At 32.6% G+C, this 20,224-nt stretch overlaps 1 protein-coding gene across 3 annotated transcripts in view; it reads right to left on the reverse strand.

The window, feature by feature from the left end:
- Positions 1–20,224, reverse strand: part of LOC140432788 (growth factor receptor-bound protein 14-like) — a 945,246-nt gene continuing 925,022 nt past the window's right edge. For all 3 annotated transcript variants that reach the window (XM_072520900.1, XM_072520899.1, XM_072520898.1), the window contains exon 10: positions 1–11,770. In XM_072520900.1, coding sequence (XP_072377001.1) covers positions 11,470–11,770 — 301 coding nt within the window. In that variant the 3' untranslated portion in view covers positions 1–11,469. The remainder of the gene's footprint in view (positions 11,771–20,224) is intronic.

Raw genomic sequence — 20,224 nt, forward strand, 5'->3', positions numbered from 1 at the left:
CATCTTGCTGTATTTTTGGGTAGTATGATTGAAATGAAATGAAATTTTTCCCTTAAATGGGCTCGCTCGCCCATTTTTAATTTAAATTTGACGGGATTTTCAATTGCGCAGCTGCGTGTCGTTTATTCCGCAGTTTTGGTAATTCTTCAATCCCTTAGTACACTTTTTATTCGTTACTTTTAATCACAATTCATATTTTTATGGATATTTATTAGTAAGGTCTATCTACTGTCCCCAAAAATACGGAAGTGAGTCCAACACTTCTCCAAATCTTCACTACATTGAATATTTGTAACTCCAAGTTCTTTGTTACATGTAAAAGGTGTATTGCTTTTCTATTTAGAAGATGAGTTTTTGGCTTGAACATCTGTAAGATTTTTTAAGTTAGACAACTAACAACTAAACAGAAAACAGTATTATTTAGATTATTAGATTCATAGATATAACCGTTTGTTTGTGAAATCAGTACAGAAACTTAATGATAATTTTCTTATTACTGGTTTTAGATTGTAGATTTAGATAAAAAGACAGAAATCATCGAATTTGTATATACAGATTGAAATATATATCTTAGATATGGCTGTATTTTTAAAACGACTTAAATAAAGTACCCTAACAGTTCAAACAGTAGGTTGACTATCATTCAAAAGCTAAAAAATTCTAACACGAAGGCTCAGATATACGAAGAGAGATGGAAATTGACATTTACTGCATTTGACGTATATCATCTGTCACATGCCCATACGTCAAATGTCACATGTTAATACTTCAACTGTCACACGCTCTGTTGAACCGTTTTTGTTGACCAATATACTCCAAAGAAGTCTATTAACATTTTTTTGTGGTAAATTAACTAAACTATCTACTATTTTCTTCTGTATTTCCTATTTCCCTTTCGTTTTTGACACACAGACAAGTTTCTGCTTGTGACAGTTGTTCCGCTAGATGTTTAGAGTGCCTCTATATTTTTATTTGTTGCTTTTTTGAGTTGGATTAGTGGGATTGATCTTAAATCACAATTTTTAAATAAAGGATAGCCTTTTATTGGCTGATATACACCAGTTCGATGATTTGTGTCGCTCTATAAGACTGCTTGCATTATTTATTAACATTGGCAAACAGGAATGATAGACTGGAATAACTTATAAAAAAATGTTTTCGTCTAACATGATGTTGTTTCCTGTTTCCAATAGATATTTTAAAATTGTCCTATATTCGACTTCTATATCTATCTAAGAGACTACACAGTAAAATATAACCAAATAAACAGATCTATAAAGTGAAAGTAAATTTTAAAAATACACAAAAGCGGTATGTTATTTTCAATTTGCCTTTTTCTTTTTTTCAGTCATCTAATTGCCTAGTTTTTGTTTTTCTTATTTAAGTATATTGTTTAGCTCCTTCCTTGTCGTTAACTTTTTAGCACATGTCACGTGCACATGTGTTTAGTACACTGTCAAAACGCACTGTTGAGTTGTGCCTGAAGCTGAATTGTGTGTCCTAACACTAAAATGTTTGTTAAAATATCTCTGCTGTGTTAAACAATAGTTTCAGAAGCTGTTGTGTACAGAGTAATTAGAACACACGATAAAACAAACGATAATAATACTTTGAACGTTGAGACCAGAGGAAGGAAACAAATAAAATTGGATGATACAACCAAATAAGCCATTCGTCGTGCAGTACATAAATTTTATTTCAAAAAGGAATTACCAACTATAAAAAAAATTACTTCTCTTTAATCTAATGAAAATATTACAAAAATATAAAGACGTGTTTTGTTACGTACTTTACGTAAAATTAACTTTGGGTATTTAAAAAGAAAGAGGAATAGTACCCTTATTGAAAAAGAAGAAATGAAGGACACGAAGGACATACTGTAACAAAAATTTGGCAGGATTTAAATGTGAAAAACAAACAACAAGCTTTCTTAGATGGTTTGTCGACAGATTTAAAAGCCTCATATGGGAAGGCCATATTGGTAGCGACTCGGGATTTGTTGAAGGAGTTTCTTAATATTGTTCTGAAGTTATTTTCTTGTGGCATTTTAAAGTAATTACTATTTAAATGGGAATAAGCCACAATTAAAGGTTAAAGTACGTTTATTGACGTTTCAATTTCCACTTCGGAAATCGTTCTCAAAATAATAATTAGTTTTTTATGGAAATAAATATTCAGTTAAGGTAAATCATTTATTACTAGTACTGTTTCGTACTATGACTCACTTACTACTATGCTACAATTGTAATACTATAGTATAGATACGTGATCCAAAGGCAAGAAATATGTGAACAATAGACGATTGGTTTATGTCCATTATGAAAATTTGATGCAGTGGTTTACTACAAAAATATTTCGAGGAGAGTATTCAGAATTGACAGTGAATTAAACAACGATATAGTTTTAGCCAGTTTAGTTAATTTTCCTTTTATTAAACTAATAAAGTTAAGTACAAAAGGAAAGCATAAATATAAATGAACTCGGAAAGTGAGGGTGTCATCCTCAAGTCTATCCTGACACTTCCTGATGCGTTAATCAGGAGTTTGCGCGTACCGTAGCCTAACGAAATCAGCTGAGTCGAGTCCGTCAGCTTACAGTGGCTGGAATTGACAGGTAGGCATTATCGAGATGGAGCCGCCAAAACATATTTATAATCAAAGAATAGATGGAGTGAGAAGGAGAGACAGACCAAGAGCACGATTTAAGGATCAGGTGGAGGAAGACTTGAGAATGTTGGGAGTACGAAACTGGAAAGCCAAGAATAGGAGAGAATGGAGACTTATTCTTGAGCAGGCCAAGACCCACCATGGGTTGTGAAGCCAATGATGATGATGAATTATTGTTGCAAACTAAATTTACATTGTTTTTTATTATTATTTTTTATGTACTTTGTTTAAAGATTAAAGTTCATTTTTAGCTTGCCCTACAATCTTTATTTTAATATTAATTTTTTTATTAGTATTTTACCAATTTAACTAACATTTATTTATAGTTTATTTTTTAAATTAATTTTATTTCTTAGCCATTTGAAACTATGCAATTAGTAACGTTTTTTCCTCCAAAATTAAGCGATTTATCAATTCATGTATTTTCAAAATTTCCTTTGTCTAAACTAAAAAATGGAAAATCCTTGATGTTTTTCTATTTTCCACACCTAAAGCCACAGCCTTTTCGTCTATAATAAGAAGTATTAATAATTATCTCCTAGCGGTTTTAAATCTAGTAAAACCCTGTATATCGAAGATTTAATACTGAAGAAATTGAATAAACTTAATTTTAAACTATTTTCTTTGGGGAAATTTTATATAAAAATTAAATCAGAGATTATAGTCCAGTCAATATGGGACATTTTTAATCTGTGGTTATATTGTTTCTTGACATATACCAGGAAATAATCTCCCAAAAAAGAAAAGGGAGACTACAGAATAATAATTGGAGATTTTTTTTAAATCTAAAGATGTGGCAGTTTGTGGTATATTTCAATTAAGAGATGTAAACAATTTTCTCATCAAAGGAAGCGTTTATTTTGCGCTTGGGGGTTTTATAGAAAATGCACACCATAATGTTCAATTTTAATGGGTTTCGAGAATTTTTTAGCTCTACTGATTGTCTACAATTGTAAATATTCCATAAATTGACTGGACTAGCCATACAGAACAAATGATTTAATATTTGGTCTTTCTTAAGCAAGTATTTCATAATAAGTTGATAATCAGGTCATTTTCTTATTCAGTCGAATTCAGTTAAAACATATACTGCAAAGGATATTTCAAGAAAAAGTTATGACTTTTGTATTTTCAAAAACTCCACTCATTTGTAGTTAATTTTACCAAAGAAGGCACTGAAATTGTTTCTGAAGGCAGTTGCTTTAAACGAAATAAATAAGAATTTGCTGTCAGTCGTTTCTAAATAAAGAGCTATAAGGGTTACTGATTTGGTAACTATTTAGATAGATAGACAATCCGAACAAGAAGTATTGAAGAAAGAAAATTTTAACTTAACGATAAACTCACTAACATAATTGAAATGTCAATAAAAGATATATACGGAACCATAGTGGATAATGGATGTTGGAACAAAAAAACAGACATCAAAAAATAAATAAAGAAAGGGTTTATCAGATGACTAGACAATAAATAACAAAAAGATAAGAGTTAAATTACTTCGGACTAATATATGTAATGATAGAATGAGATGGAAATTAGGGATGGCAAGGATGGGAGCTATAGTTCTAGAATTTTTAAATCTATTTTGTGAACATTCTAGAATCGTAACTCCCATCCGTTAATATAAAAGGATTACGCGAGAAGCTATTGAAATGCCCTACCTCAATAACCGAGATAACGGCAGCCGATTACCTCCAACATTGAGACCTCTCCTCAAGCAGAATAAAGTTTAAGTACGTTTCTTTTAACAACCCACCTCCCACCAACAAAAATATTAGCTGCACTCCCCATTCAAGCACTATCAAGCACGAATCATTGACAGTATAAAAGTAGTAGTGCCGCGTAATAACCGTGAATAGTGAGCTGTGTAGTAGGGAAGTGATCTGAGGAGTAGACAACAGGTTTCCGAGCGCAGTCCTGGAAGCCCCATATTATTGAATATCTTTCATTATACCCTTTGTTTAAAACCTCTGATATGACACTGGCTTCACGTTAAGTCGACGTTGATATCGTAATTCGAACTTAACGTCGATTTAGGGTGATCAAGTAAGCTTCATATCAGAGGTTTTAAAGAAAGGTTATAGTGAATTTCAGGTTATAATTTTCATGGAGGTGACGTCACGTTTTCGGCAGACTGTGCTTGGACACGTGTTGTCTATCTACTCTGGGCACTCAGGAGATGGAAGCCTCGGAAGTTTTGATAAAGACTCTACTGAGAGAGTCGAAAGTTCAACGTACCAAACTCAACGCTATTCAACCCGGAAACTTAATAAGTTTAATATTACTTTTTCTACTAATATTATATAGTTTTCTTTGTAGAACCTCTAATAATTGAATAAGCCTTAAAATGACGAAAAGAATAAACTTTGATCTGCTGAAAAGTTTCTTAACTGAAGTAAAATCGGATGTCTAATTAAAGAGAGATGAAGCAGAGAATAAATGGAAAATCTTTGGTTTGAGGCTTAAGCCTGGCTTCGAAAGACAACAGTGTCTACAATAAATCATAGAATATTAGCCGAAGACAATAGGTATGTGTAAGAATTATCATGATAACAATGCTAAAAAAATAGTATTTTTAAATAACTCGTTGTGGAGCACCATTAGAATACTTTCTTGAAATATCCTCTGCAGTCAACTAATTAATTTATAGTTATTATCTACCAAATCAGTATGTGAATGAGTCAAGCAAATTCATGTTTTCTTTAATATTAAGTTCATTCACGTACAATTTTTTTATTAAATTTTAAAATGCCCAATTTTTCATATTTACAAATAATATTTCAAAAGTTAGTAATAATCAATTTGCAAAGAATTCATTTTATCACTTTTAAATTTACATAATTATCATATGTTTAATGAGTGTGCGCTTCATCTACAATACGTATCTAGAGCATTTTATTCTCAAAATCTGTAGCAGGTCATTAGTCAGCTGATCAGTTTTATCTGACATTGCTGAACACTGTTGCGCGATCGTCTAAAATGAAGCAATATTAATTAATTATTTATACGTCCATGATAATGACAAAAAATAAAAATATGTTAAATCAATCATTAAAATAGGTATTTATATGTTTATTATTATTATTGAGTTTGTCATATTTATAATTTAGAGGTATAGATGCATTTATCTTTGACAAAGTGGGTTAGAATTATATTTAGTATTATTTAGGATTTCAATAGCTCTCTTACGTTTATATATTTACAGTGTTGTCATTGGTTTGTGTATAACAGTCTTCAATAAGATCGTATACAATTTGGATTTGATGATCCAGCGATCCACTGAATGCATCAGTGGATCAAACAGACTTTTTTTATTTTCACTGGTAATATTTTAGCACCTACATGATACATGTAGTTTAAAAGAACTAGAAAAATGTATAAAATAAATTGTTTGCAAATTCTGGACGACTATCATATAAAATATTAATAGTAACTGACTACAAAAACCGTTTGCCAGAAGCCATATATATAAAAATTATCAATAAACTTAACTTTGTATTATAGATACCTCTATATTCTATACAAACATTAAAAAAAATTATAATTATAGATAAAGATAAAAAAATAATGATTTGGACTAAACAATAAAGAAATATACAAGTATAGAGAATCTAATATCACATAAATAACTAGCATATATGAAAATAAAAAAAAATATTTATTATGGAACTAAATACTAATGATTAGTGACTTATACTAAGTATATAATATAAACAAACAAAAATGACAAAATCACACTGAATGACAAAATGTTATATACACAATGTTTAACAAAATTGCAAAAGTACTTAGTTTTGAAGTAGGAAATAGTTATGTTCATGTTACAGCATTATCAATTACGTAGGCTGTTAGAAATAGCCGAAACTCAAAATCAAGTGTCAAAATTACTCTGAATATTTGTGGAGAAAAAATGTATAAGGTAAAAATGACCACGGGACAGATATTCGCCAAAAACTTGTAGCAATTATGTCCAATTTCTCATTTAACAGAATATCAAAATGTGAAAATGATTGCAAACAAAATAGAGTAAACTGAAAAATATACTGAGGACCAAAAAATAGGATATTGTTGTGAGTCGGATACACCTGATTGCGGTCTTGTACGTTAGAGAAATCGATAAACTCGAGATTTTTCGAACTTTCCCAATGATTTTACCATCGCCCAGCCAACTATTTCGGGATAGTTCGTTCTCATCATATAAGCCAGCAGGGGCGTGCTCTGAAAAAATTATTAATAATTCTACGCATCAGTGCGAATTCTTCTAAGGGATAATTATTAATGTAATTGGTAAATGTGAAATTTGTAATTAAGTTTTGAGTTAATAAAATTAGTTAAAGTACGCCGTGCTTCACTTAATCGCTAAACCTACAGAATAACGTAACAACTGGTGTCAGTAGTAGGATTAAGTGAAAACAAGTTATTTTCGAGAATTCGTATGGTCAAAACAAGAAGCGAGACCAAGATAAAACCGTAACAATGTCTTGGTACAACAGGTCTCACAAATAAGGAAATAAAAATACCCAGAAGAAGCAGAAGAAAAATAATGTGCAAATTATCTTACTCAAACCGCAATATATGGCGACCTAAAGTGTAATTTTATCTAGACATGATGAGTTATATCTTCAAACATGTCACATCAACGTTAATGTACTATTGACTACTTCAGTCCTACAGTCCCTCTTCCAAAAACTTTATTAAACATTGAGTACATAGATAATATACTAAACAAATGGGCTTTATTTTCGTCAAACGGTTTTTTAGCTTATTGTACAATAATAAATGTATTTTATATCAATTTATCACAAGACAAATTCTTTACATAATAATATTTTTCCTCATTTCGAAGTTATTTTCGTTTGATGTCACCACAGATATTAAGAGTTCCTCATAAAGTTTGCAGTAGTCGGAATGAAAATTCTGACTAATACAGTGAAACTAGACATGTCATCCAAAAAATTTGGAAAAAATGGAACTATGGGTATAGTAATTGATATTTTGGTTATATATTTTGTAACAATCTATAGGATCGTTGTGGTGATAGAATACCCGCCAAATTTGACCTCTGGATGGATATTTTTGAATGAGTATTTAGATAGTGAGACAGTCTTTGGTATTTAGACAGTTACAGTCTCTAAATTAATTTTAACACTTTGGCTACTGCGTGTACCATTTCTGGTACACAGGTGATGTTTACCAGAAACTTCGTGTACCAAATTTGAGAGGCAGTTTGAGACTTATTCAACAAATGGCCGTACTATGACCGATTTTTTAAAATTCTGGCGGAGCAGTTTGAGACCCTTCAGCAGATGGCATATTACTGACTTGGAAGGCGCGATTCACTGTATTAGTTTGTAAAACATTACTCTTGTGTGTTTGCGATTCAAAAATTAGTAAAATGGCAAATAAAAAATTGAGTGATGCTGAACTACTTGAAATAGCGGAGAATTTGAGTGAATTGGAGTATGACTTTATTAATGAAGATGATAATGATTCGACAGATGATTCAAATTATCAAGATTCGTGTTTTTCATCCTCTAATTTAGAAATTAACAGTGATGGGCAAGAGTTAGAATTCGAATCTGATCTAGAATCTCTCAACAACGATTCTGAACCTGATAATTTTTTAAATAATACTAAAATAATCCTAATGTCATTTGAAATAATTGTGCAGGTAATATATAAATTAGTATTTACTTTTATAGTTTTGAGTTTTGTTTACAATTTTAGGTAATTTGAAGACATTTATTTTCGCGGAAAATTCAGGATTCTCCCAAAGTTTTTTTGCACAGAGGGAAGGAGATCACTCGATTCATTTTTATAAATTATTTATTGACAGCGAAATCTTATCGCTTATTGTTGAGGAAACCAACAGATATGCTGAACAGAAAATAATATTAGGAATTACAAAAACAACATTATTGCGACAATGGAGAAACACAAATCAATTCGAATTTTTTGTTTTCTTAGGTCTTCTAATTTGGATGGGGTTGAATCGTAAACTCACTTTGAAAGATTATTTTAGCACCAATAGGCTGGACAAAAATGAAATTTAAAAATTTGTTCATATGTCCAGGATAATGTTTGAGCTCCTTTTGTCCAATTTGCACTTCTCAAACAACGAAATGGCCCTAGATGATAGGCTCAAAAAATTCCTTCCCTTGCAAAATTGATTGATCAAGAAGTTCCAATCAGCAAATGTTCCAGACAAGAATGTGTGTATAGATGAGACGATGATTCCTTTTCGAGGACGACTGAACTTTCGTCAATATATATACGCGTTTATTTCTGTCACAAACTGTGTTTACCATTTTTTGAGACGGCCTTTACACATGATTTTTTTTATAATATCTAAATGTTTGTGTTTACATGTTTTTAGTATTAAATATTGTGAATTTCACCAAAACATAGTTTGAGTTTCTGATAAAAAACTTCAAATTTATAGCCAGTAGCCAGACTGTTAAGAAGCAATTGCACCAGTGAATAAAAGTTGTAAATAAATAGTGCATTATAATCCTTACAACTATTTCATTAGAAATATCCATAAAGTAACTCTTACTATTAAAAGAATTTTTGTGCAACACTGACCATTTAGGTTAGGTTAACGAAAATCTTACTGACTGATCCAAACTATGATCAAATATTTATACCAAAATCAAGCTTTTACAGAATTTTTAATAAATTTGACAAATTTTAGTCTAATTTCACTGTAGAACTAAGTACAAACACAATCAATCCATGCCCTCTGGTCGTTTCTGGCATTAGTTGAAATTAAGTTTTCTCTCAAACGAAAATAGCTTTTAATTTGCTCAAGTCCTTAAGCAAACAAAAGTGCACTTTGCAAATGCGATTTCTATTGTCTAAAGTAAATACAATTTGGTTGCTGCTGCTACTTGGCGAAAGATTTGAAAATCATTTCAATGTTTTAATTAAATCAACAGTAGTTTATTAAGAGTTCGCCACGCTTGATTTCCGGAGTTAATTTAATATTTTACCCGAAGAATTGATAAATACTTTTACAAAGTGTTCTATTTCGATTGTTGTCAGTATATACGCGCATTCAACGTTAATTAATAATCTACATCTCAATACAAATTTATTAAAATTAAGTGCAAATTTTTAAATGATCATAAAGTAGTAGTGACATTTAGAATTTACAATGACAAAACAGTTCCGCACCAACATAACCAATGCTAGAATAATTAGCGGTGGCAACAGAGATATCATTACCTCCCAAGTATATAAATACCGAATTTTTTTCGCGACAAAATTTTACGAATTAGAGATAAGTTATTTTGAATGTTTCAGAAAATGTCGTCAATAGGATTTTCACACAAATACACCTTAGTAAACTATTTTGTAGGAGAGATCTAGAAGCAGTTATCAAGAAAATCACCAATTCTAGAGCAGTAGCAGATAAATCCCGAGGAAAACCCAAAAGGAGATGTGAAAATCAGATAATAGAGGAATTTAGGAAGATAGGAGTTAGAGAATGGAAAACCGTAATCAGAAAGGAAATAATAGAGAAATATTGTGGAAAAAGCCAGTAAGTAAATTATGAGTGGCACAATAGATGGCCAAATGCTATAAACATGTACGAAAAAATTGTAAAAATGTATAACAAAAGAAGAGAATGTATATGTGTAATATGTGAATGCCGATAGAGCTGTAGCATCACGAAACTTTAAAGTAAAGCTCAAGTAAAAGCGTATTTAAAGCAAACTCAAACAAATCACTGACAAATCTCTATGCTTTTGTCACCTTTTTATGGTTTACGTAAGATTCATCCTAAATTGCATAAAAAAAAAACATAGTCGACCAAAATCTCATGCTGCAAGTTTAGATTAAGTAAATGCTGGATCTGGAAGACGAGAGGAGCCGTTGAAGGGGACAAAATAAAGGCAGCATTATGGCCCCCCATCCTCATTAACATATGCACAAATGACCAAGTATATAAAACACTTCCTATACACCGACGAACTGGCTAACACTGCGCAATGAGGAACCTTTGAGGAAATGGAAGACAAACAGGTCCTCGACATCACGCTGAACTACTACCGAAACAGCTTACTTAAACCGAACAGTACTGAAACGAAAAAGTTGAGCTAGCGGACACGAAAGACTAAACTAGAAGGTTAGAAGATTTACAGAATATTTGACTTAATGTTCAAAAGAAGTTTTCGATTGCGTATTACCTACTTTGTAAGTAAAAATATTTCAAAAGAACTGTTGGCACATTGCAAAATATATTAAAACTGTTGATATTGGTTTTAAAACAGTTAGATGATTAATGATATATCACTTTTATTTATTTTTACTGTCATGTATCATTTTTAATTAAGGTAGTCAAACAAAATGTTTTCTACATCTTTCGACAAGCATGTATTCCACCAAATTTTACTTTTTTCAGTATCCAAGATAAGATGATAGCTTATTTTAACGTTCTGTTGTTAGTCTATGTAAAAAGTATATATTTAATGACTAATCATACCACTACAATACAATATTCTGTAATGGACAAACATTTCTTTAATAGAAATCAGTTAAGAACATAAGAACATTTACTATCGTTAAACACTGCAGTAGTTACTTTTGTTTTTTCAGATTTTCGTAAATTATATGGTGGTAGCACTGCTATTATAAAGAGGATCACCGAAGGACTCAAGCAATATAAACACACAAAGTTCAATCATCCACAATATCAATCATTCAACTTCTATCTTTTAAAAGGAAATAGAAAATCACCATATTAAAAAATTTGAATAAATGTCCATCGAAATGATAACGAAACGCACAGATAATCCTTTTAAGTGCTAGTTCCCGCTTTGGAAAACTGCTCTTCGTGCTTCTCGGAGATGTCGTCCGTTAACAAAAAGGTTACATAGTGTGTCAGCCTTGTAGGTAGGCAACCCGCATTCAACTGATAGAATTCCACGAGTTGTAGCAGATCGTAGAACTTGGTCGCCCCGTTGTCAATCGAGAACACGGGCCGATCTCTAAGGGGGTCTAGAATCGGGTTGACTTGTGCATGTATAACTTTTCCCCCGCATTTGTAGGTTATCACATAAGAACCAGGATTGGAACGACTATCACGAACTAAGAATACCCTAAAACATAAAAAAAATACATCAGGTAGGTAGAATAAATAATACAAACATTAATAAATGAATATGCGAAATAATATGGCACTTCTATTGTTCTGAAACTATTTTCTTGTGACATATTAAGGCAATTTACTATTGGAAACATGGCTTTCTTATCGCGCGCTACGGACGGAATGCATTGATCGATGCAAGGATCGCCCCGAGATGTGAAAAAATAAAAACAAACAAGAGCAATGTAACGACAGATTGCGTGTCCACACACTACGTGGAGTAGTAAATTGAATTTAATTAAATTAAAAACCTTTGCTCCGTGCTTAGACAATAAGAAAGCTATGCTTCCCCTCCTCACTCTCGGAGTACCACATCCATTACTTATTTTATTTCCGAAGTGGAAATCGAAACGTCAAAATAAACTTGTTTTAAAATAAAATTGTGGGCTTATTCCCAATAAAAATAGTAAATGGTACTTCTAGTAAATGTATCAAATTTTCTTTTATTTTCTCACGTTTCTGTCAATTTGAACGCCTTAAAAATATTTTTACACGCCATATTTTATCTATGGGTCTAGGGAAGGGGTTTCCAACCAATAAGTCCGCGAGCTCTAACGCGTTTCTGTCAATTTGAACGCCTTAAGGCAGAATTTGACAGAACGTAAAGCGGCGTTCTTGATCGGCGAAGAGAAATGGAAAATATATGATAGAAAAAGACCCAATGTAAAAAACGGGAACCAATGCAACGTGAAATATCGTTTTCCCTCTCAATGTTTGTGGTTTATGATCCCTAAGATCTATCCCTAAGAGGGCAAAACTGTGTATTTATGGAAAGCGAGTGCTGTGATGTCCTGTCGTTTGTCAGTAAATCAGCACGGTTCAAAGGACGGCCAGAAGCTGCTGCATCGCAGTTAATTACACCACTAACGTTTAAGACGCGACTAGGGACAGATACGGTCAGTGTCGACGTATTTTTTTTTTTTTTTTCGTAGACTCATACTTGTCTATGAGTCTACGAAAGGGGTTCCCCACTATAAATGGGCGGACACTAATGCTCTCGCCAAAAAAATATTAAGTTTTACATAAAATGTCAGGCATAAATAATAAAGAAATTTTATGTTCAGTAATAATCAGAGAAATATAAGCGTATTTATTCTAAAATAATTATATCGTTATAATTTCAAAATAATAATTCTTTCCAGAAAATTTATGTCTATTAAAATAGCATTAGCTCTTATGGGTGCAGATTGGGTTGCGTCTCCGTGCTACTTCTCCTTCAGGATGAGCAATTATGTAATGACGCCCTCTAGTAAGGAAATACTTGATGGAAAAGCTACTGAATAAATATAACCACAGAGTTCTATTAAAAATTACCTAGAGGTTTATCTTCATATGATCATATTAAGACAGAATTGAAGCCAGCTAGATGGCGCTATTTTTCGAGAGGAAAAAATAAGGAGGCATGAATTTGACAATAACTTGACTGCATATAAGAAAATTTATGTAATGTATGTATGTATAAATTTGAATTTATGTTGGTTTTATGTATGATTTTTATCATGAAATAATGAAGTTAGTTATATAGTAAAATTTAAATTAGGGACAAATTATACAAAGAGTTTAAAATTGCTAACATAAGTGATAGAACTGCCAAATGGGAGGATTTTAAAAGAGCAAGAAATGTGGTAGTTAGAGATAGTGCAAACACTCCTGACCATGGAGCCGCGCGAAGGCGGAGTCGAAATTCACGTAAAGGCAGAAAGGTTCTATTGTAAACCAAATTTCAATTACTAACACTCATTTACACTCATTTACAAAAGTTCAAGAATGACTGAATAAAATATATTGTTAGTTCATGCCTTTCTGAAGTAGCATTAACTTCTCAGTCCTCTGTTTTTCCAGTGCACAGAGTCTAACCCTAAGGTATTCATGGCTAACCTTCTTAATCAGATCGATACGGTAACAACTGAAGTCTAGTACTTCAGTACATAACGAGAAAACATTACCTGTAGAAAGGTTATTTACTACAAACAAAGCAATGTCAACCAACACAAAATTCCATATAATTATCACGGGAAACAAGTGACATTTTTGCCCCCTTATTTATGTCCACCTTGAGGGCAACACGTGCACTAAACTTTAAAAACCAGATTTACTTATTTTACTCCAGTTATACATTAGTTGATTATCACTACATCTATGTTTACCGCATTAAAATCAGGCATTAAGGAAATGGGGGAATAGAGAAAAAGTATAAAGTTAACAAAAGTATTGTAGGCATGTAAAGAAGAAAAGAAAGGAAAAAATAAATGAAGTAACAAAGACATATAGTTGCGCTGAATCTTTCTGTAATTAGAGATTTACTTCGAAATTTTACGTTGATAAAAATCCTAAATCGTTAAATTGCAGCCTCCGGTCTCGCTATGATTAAGAAGCAGCATAATTATCTTTTTTTTTTATTTAAAGAAAACAAAGAAAATAATTATAAAAGCTGATAAGGCACTTCAAGCAAACGCAACAAGCGACTTTGGGGCCATAGGGTCGATACAAATTTGCTCGCCTTGAACCCGAAGTCCGTGGGCAGTAATCAATCATACAACAAAGTATCAACAGTATTATTCTAACAGGCGTGGTAAGTCTCTATAATTTTTATTAGGCAAGGAAATGTTCTTCAGTTTTACTACCCACTCGATGTAGTCAACAGGTTTTGTTAAATAGTTACCATGTGGGATAACGAATTTTCCAAATAAGGTTTTTTAAAGATTTTTATTGGACAACCCTTTTAAAAATTTAAAATTTAATTAAACAACAGTTGTTAGCTATTAGTAAATATATTTTAAAAAATGGCACAATGGTTGTTATAAAGGAAACGGATTGTTTTCACGAGACATGGAGTTTCCGAGACGAACCAAATCTTCTGGTGTAATAACTATTAAACAGTTTTAAATAATCAGTACTTTCTTGTTACTTGGATTTTGACGTGATACTAACACTTTCAGCCTTGACCATAGATTTTCTATTTAATTTAAGAGAATAAATGGATTTTAGATAAAAATAATTGTTCTCCCAAAAACGATTGTCAATAATGTAACAGAAATTCACATCAGTAGGTATATAATATGTGCCAATCAACTTGAGGATTGAAAAAATGATAAAACATGAGGTTTAAAAAGTGGTACCGTAGGCGGTATTTTAGACTGACGCGGAAGATTTATACTATCTTTGCTGTATTTTTATATTTTAAATAATATTTTTAAAATTCAATAAAGTAATTTTATTATTTTAATTACACATTTTAATAAACACGTGGTAGATCTATAGATGATTCAAATAACGAAAAAAATATTTAAGAATTACATAAAATCGCCGTTAGTTAATATAGTTGTTATACACTTTAATAAAATTGAAAAATTTCACATGTTTATACCGAACTCTCCTCGTCGCGTAACTGGACTCTTCCAACTGTTAACAGCCAGCGCCTTACCAAGACGCTTCTGTAGTAGAAAACATAGCGCTACTTCTGTAACGCTCGCCTCAGCATTTTACTATAGAGAAAAAGTAATACAACGCCAGCATAGAAGCTTCGCTTCAAAAATATTGATGGCTACTTTGATGATAAAAGTATAAAGAGATCCGGACTAAAGGAAAGACCATGTATAAGGACAGGTTTCTCATTTAATTCTGATAAGGTTATTACTACTGGACCAAGTAAGCGAAGATATCTATTACATTTTTATATATAACATTTTACTGCTCTGTTGTGCCAATCAGCGCTGCTCAACAAGTTTTCTTATTTTATTGATAGGACCTACGGAATATAATATATCGTATTCTTACAGTGAATTTAGTAACAAACATGTTTGAATGATTTTTGTTTTATTTCTTGGGACGTATAATGTAGATTAACAAATAATCTAAGTTATGCCTTTGCAATATAGTTTAGCGATATGCAATACATTGAAAAATGATTAATGTTATATAAAGACTGTTAAGCCGCGTTTACACGATGACAATTGGCGAGACAATTGTCAGAGGACAACTGACTGGCATGAAATTATTGTCTTCATCTAAACAATTCAGGCCAATTGCCTTGCTAACTGCCCTCACAATTGGCCCAAAATTCAGTTGTCTCCGTGAGTAGACTGAGGACAATGAGCTGCGCCCATGATACAATGAAAAGATTCTTTCATTGTATCATGAGCTGCGCCCAGTGAGCCCCCCACCACTCGAAATCTCAATTGTCGCTGTGTGAACGGTGTAGGCCAGTAGTGCTGTCTTGTTTTTTGCCAGTTCCCTCACCGGACACAACAGATGACGAGCAGTCGGCCATGTTTTAGCTGTCTACTGCCATGGCAATAGTTGGCCCCGTATAAACATCTCGTTCAACTGGACTGGCCTCCGACAATCCGCAACCACGTGATGACAATTGTCTCGCCAATTGTAATCGTGTAAACGCGGCTTTATAGACAAAGAAATATGTACAACGGCAATATCTGTGAAGGTCTTGTTTACCAGTAAATATTTGTCATCATATACTTATTACATTTTTGTTGATAGTTCAAAATTATGTAAATGATCAGGTATTATTAGGACAAACAAGAACAGCAATTCGACAACTTAACTCAGTATGGTGGGATAGACACCTAAATATGAAGACAAAAACGCAGATTTATAAAATATTAGTGCGAAGTATTATGACATATGGGGCCGAAAATTGGATCATAAACAAGAAAAACAGCAGCAAGATAATAGCAACAGAGATGGAATGCCTGCGAAGATGCTGCAGAGTAACAAGAATGGATAGGAGAAGTAATGACGAAATAAAGCAAAGAACATCAATAGAAACAGACATACTAACATATATAGAACAAAAAAGACTAAAGTGGTATGGACATGTAAGAAGAGCTAGCGACAACAGATGGATAAAGAGAATATCCGAATGGAGCCCCATAGGAAGGAGGAAAAGAGGACGACCCCGAAAATCCTGGAGGAACGAAGTAGACGACGCCATGAGTAAGAGAGGACTAAACGATGGAGAATGGAACAACAGAGAGAGATGGAAACGGTTGAGCGAGGGAAGGCAGTGAATACTGTAGAATCCCTAAATATATATATCTGGTATTATTTAATATCTTAGTATATACTAATTTTTTATACTAATATCATTAGTAAAATGGTCAGTCGGCAAAAATGTTATTTAAAACATGCGAACAGTTTTTGCAATCTCAGTGTTTAACTTAACGTTGTTATACGATATAGTATCGGCTCTTTATGTTCGATTGCTTTGTCTGTTGTAGGACTCCTCGTCCTCTTCTCAAGTTGAAGTAGTTTTATTTATAGCGGTTCTGAAATAAAGTAAAATGAGCAATTTGGAATATGATATGTATAAACCTAAAGAACATGTAACAAAGAGTGCTGTGTTGCAAAAAATAAGGGACAAGGAACAGTGTGATATTAGCGTAACCAGTTTGTCGAGAGTACTGAAACATTTAGGCTTTCCATATAAAAAGATAAATAATAGACAAGTATTGTGTGAACTCTCTAATGTTGTATCAAAACAGTGACATTTTTTAAGAAAATACATCAACAATAAAACCTGTGACAATCAAAGGCAAGTTGTATTTTTAGACGAAACTTGGATTTTCGCTAAAGGAAATATGTCAAAATCATCCTGGCAAGATGGCACCACGAAATGCTATTCCTCTAGCCGTTCCAGTAATGGTCAAAGATTCATCATACTTCATGCCGAAAATGATGAGAGCTTAATGGTTTGAAGAGAATTTGTTAACAAATTAAAGCGACCATCCATTATAGTGCTGGATAATGCATCATATCACTCAAAAGTAGAAGAGAAAATTCCTTCACGCGGCTGGACAAAAGAGGAACTAAAGGCGTGGTTAACAGAAAAAAATTAATCACAGTGACATATTTTTAAAAGCCGATTTACTCCAAAGGTGTGAAGTCAACAAAATTCGAAAGAAATTTGTCATCGACCAAATGGCTCTTAAATATGGCCATGAAGTTCTTCGACTTCCGCCCTACCATTACCACTACAATGCAATTGAGTTGGTTTGGAGTATTGCAAAAAATGGCTACGATAAGCATGCATCCAAAACAACAGGTGATGCTAGCGTTCTTAGTTTATGGAAAGAACCGCTAGAACATATAAAGGCAGAACAATAACAAAATTGTATTAGGCACACGGAAGATCTAATCGTTCAGTCCTTTCAAAGTGAGCAAGTTGTGGATGAGGTACGACCTCTAATTATTCGGATTGATAATTCAACTAGTGATGACCCTGAAAGTATCAGATATTGAATAAAAGTATTGTCATTGGGTGACGTTGTATGGTAAATAATAGGTATTATTATATGCAATTTACACCAATGTGCAAAGGCGAAAATCATCAGAAATTTAATTAAATAAAATTGATTGAAATTTAGTATTTAATTTTTAGTAATCTTAATTAGTAATTAGTATATTATGTATAGTATCAAAAGGGGAGAGGGTCAATGGAGTAGTGATGTGCAATACAAGGTGTTACTTCCTGATAACACCTCTAGCCACTCCTACTCAATTCCTATTATCACCTCCAAGAAACGTGTGAACCCCGGCAAACCTGAGCAACCTTACCAGAGATTGGGTAACCAACCCCAATGGAAGGTAGGGTCAGGGCCGACCAGAAAGGGAGAAATGGTCTCTTAAAAAAGTGGAGCATAAAGAAAATGCCAAATAATCCATAGTGAAGTAAAGTTCAAAATATATAAAACCAGGCCAGGTCCTGATGTGAGCTGTATTGCTATAAGAGAGAGAGAGAGAGAGAGAGAGAGAGAGAGAGAGATTATATTATATAGAGAGTTATAGTAGAGTATAACTCTCGGTCCCGGTCATGACCTATGAGGCGGAAACTATGACTCTAATCAAGACTACGGCTTCGAAATTGAGAGTAGCACAGAGACGAATGGAACGGTCTATGCTGGAAGTGACGTTGCGGGACCGATTAAGAAACGAAGATCTGCGAAGAAGGACGATTATTGCTGATGTTGTGGAACGCATAGCTGAACTGAAATGGAACTGGGCAGGCCATGTAGCGGGAATGCACGACTCACGATGGACGAGCAAAATTACAAATTGGAGGCCAAGAGCAGACACACGTAGTAGAGGAAGACCATCTACACGTTGGGCTGACGACAAAGAGCACAAAATTGTAAAGAATGGATTAGTGTCAGAGAGGCCTATGTCCAGCAGTGGACGTGATATATGAGGGCTGGATGATGCTGACGATGAGTATAGTATAGTCCACTGAATGATTACTATATTTAAAATGTCATTAATAAAATAAATTGTATTGTGTGTAATAAATTATATATAAATATTATATTCATTTCATTTTCTTTTACCAGAACAAAATCCAACATTCTTAGTGAATATAAAATATATGAAATTAAATAATATACTTTTCAAGTGATTGGAATTAAATTTGAAATTTTAAAAATTGCTTGAGGTTCACTGATCATCGCCCAATTATTAACGGGTCTTTATACATGATCTTTGCTTTACATAATATTTTGTTTATCAAAATTCTTATAATCATCATAATAAATAATTTTACTAACTAGGTCGCTTGACTTAAAATTAAATTACTTTTGCTTTTGAATGAACTATTGGCAAGTGAGATAAAAATAATTGTTCACTCAAAAATGTCTTGTCAATAATTTCATTGTAAAAGAAATTCACATCAGTATATATAATCGGTGCCAATCAACTTTTGAGGATTAAAAACTGAACATGAGATTATAAAAAGATTGATGACTACAAGTTTTTACAAAAGTATAAAGAGATCCGGACTGCGTAATATTTTGTTTATCAAAATTCTTGCATATTATATGTCAGTGTTTGATTTTTTATCTAATTTTCCATATATATACATAATCCATGCTATTCATCAAGTTTTTTTTTGTTATAATTACTATATGCCGCCAGATGGATACTATATACGACATTGTATTATTTCAATCCGAAAAAAACCCTATTTTGGTGCGATATACTTTGATTAATATAAAATTATATTAACCCAACCTTGCTTGTCAATTTTTGTATGCCACTAGATTTATATCAGCTGTATGAGATTGATATTATTCCAGATATAGAGTGAAACATGCATAAAATTCCTTGTTTTGACAAACACGGTTATAATGAATTAAATACTATTAATAACTATGAATGAAGCCAGAGTGAAGCCATTTTTGAAGAAGCATTATTATCTCAAAGTGAAGGAATAATAATTAACGGAAGATCTATTAACAACATAAGATATGCAGATGACACTGTGATTATGGCAAGCTCTGCTGAACAACTCCAATTACTGCTAAACAAAACAAACAGTTTCTGTGAAAAATATGGACTAAAAATGAATATAAAAAATACCAAATACATGATAGTAACAAAGAAAACAAATATACCAACA

This window comes from Diabrotica undecimpunctata, chromosome 1, assembly GCF_040954645.1.
Source record: "Diabrotica undecimpunctata isolate CICGRU chromosome 1, icDiaUnde3, whole genome shotgun sequence".
Classification (NCBI taxonomy): Eukaryota; Metazoa; Arthropoda; class Insecta; order Coleoptera; family Chrysomelidae; genus Diabrotica; species Diabrotica undecimpunctata.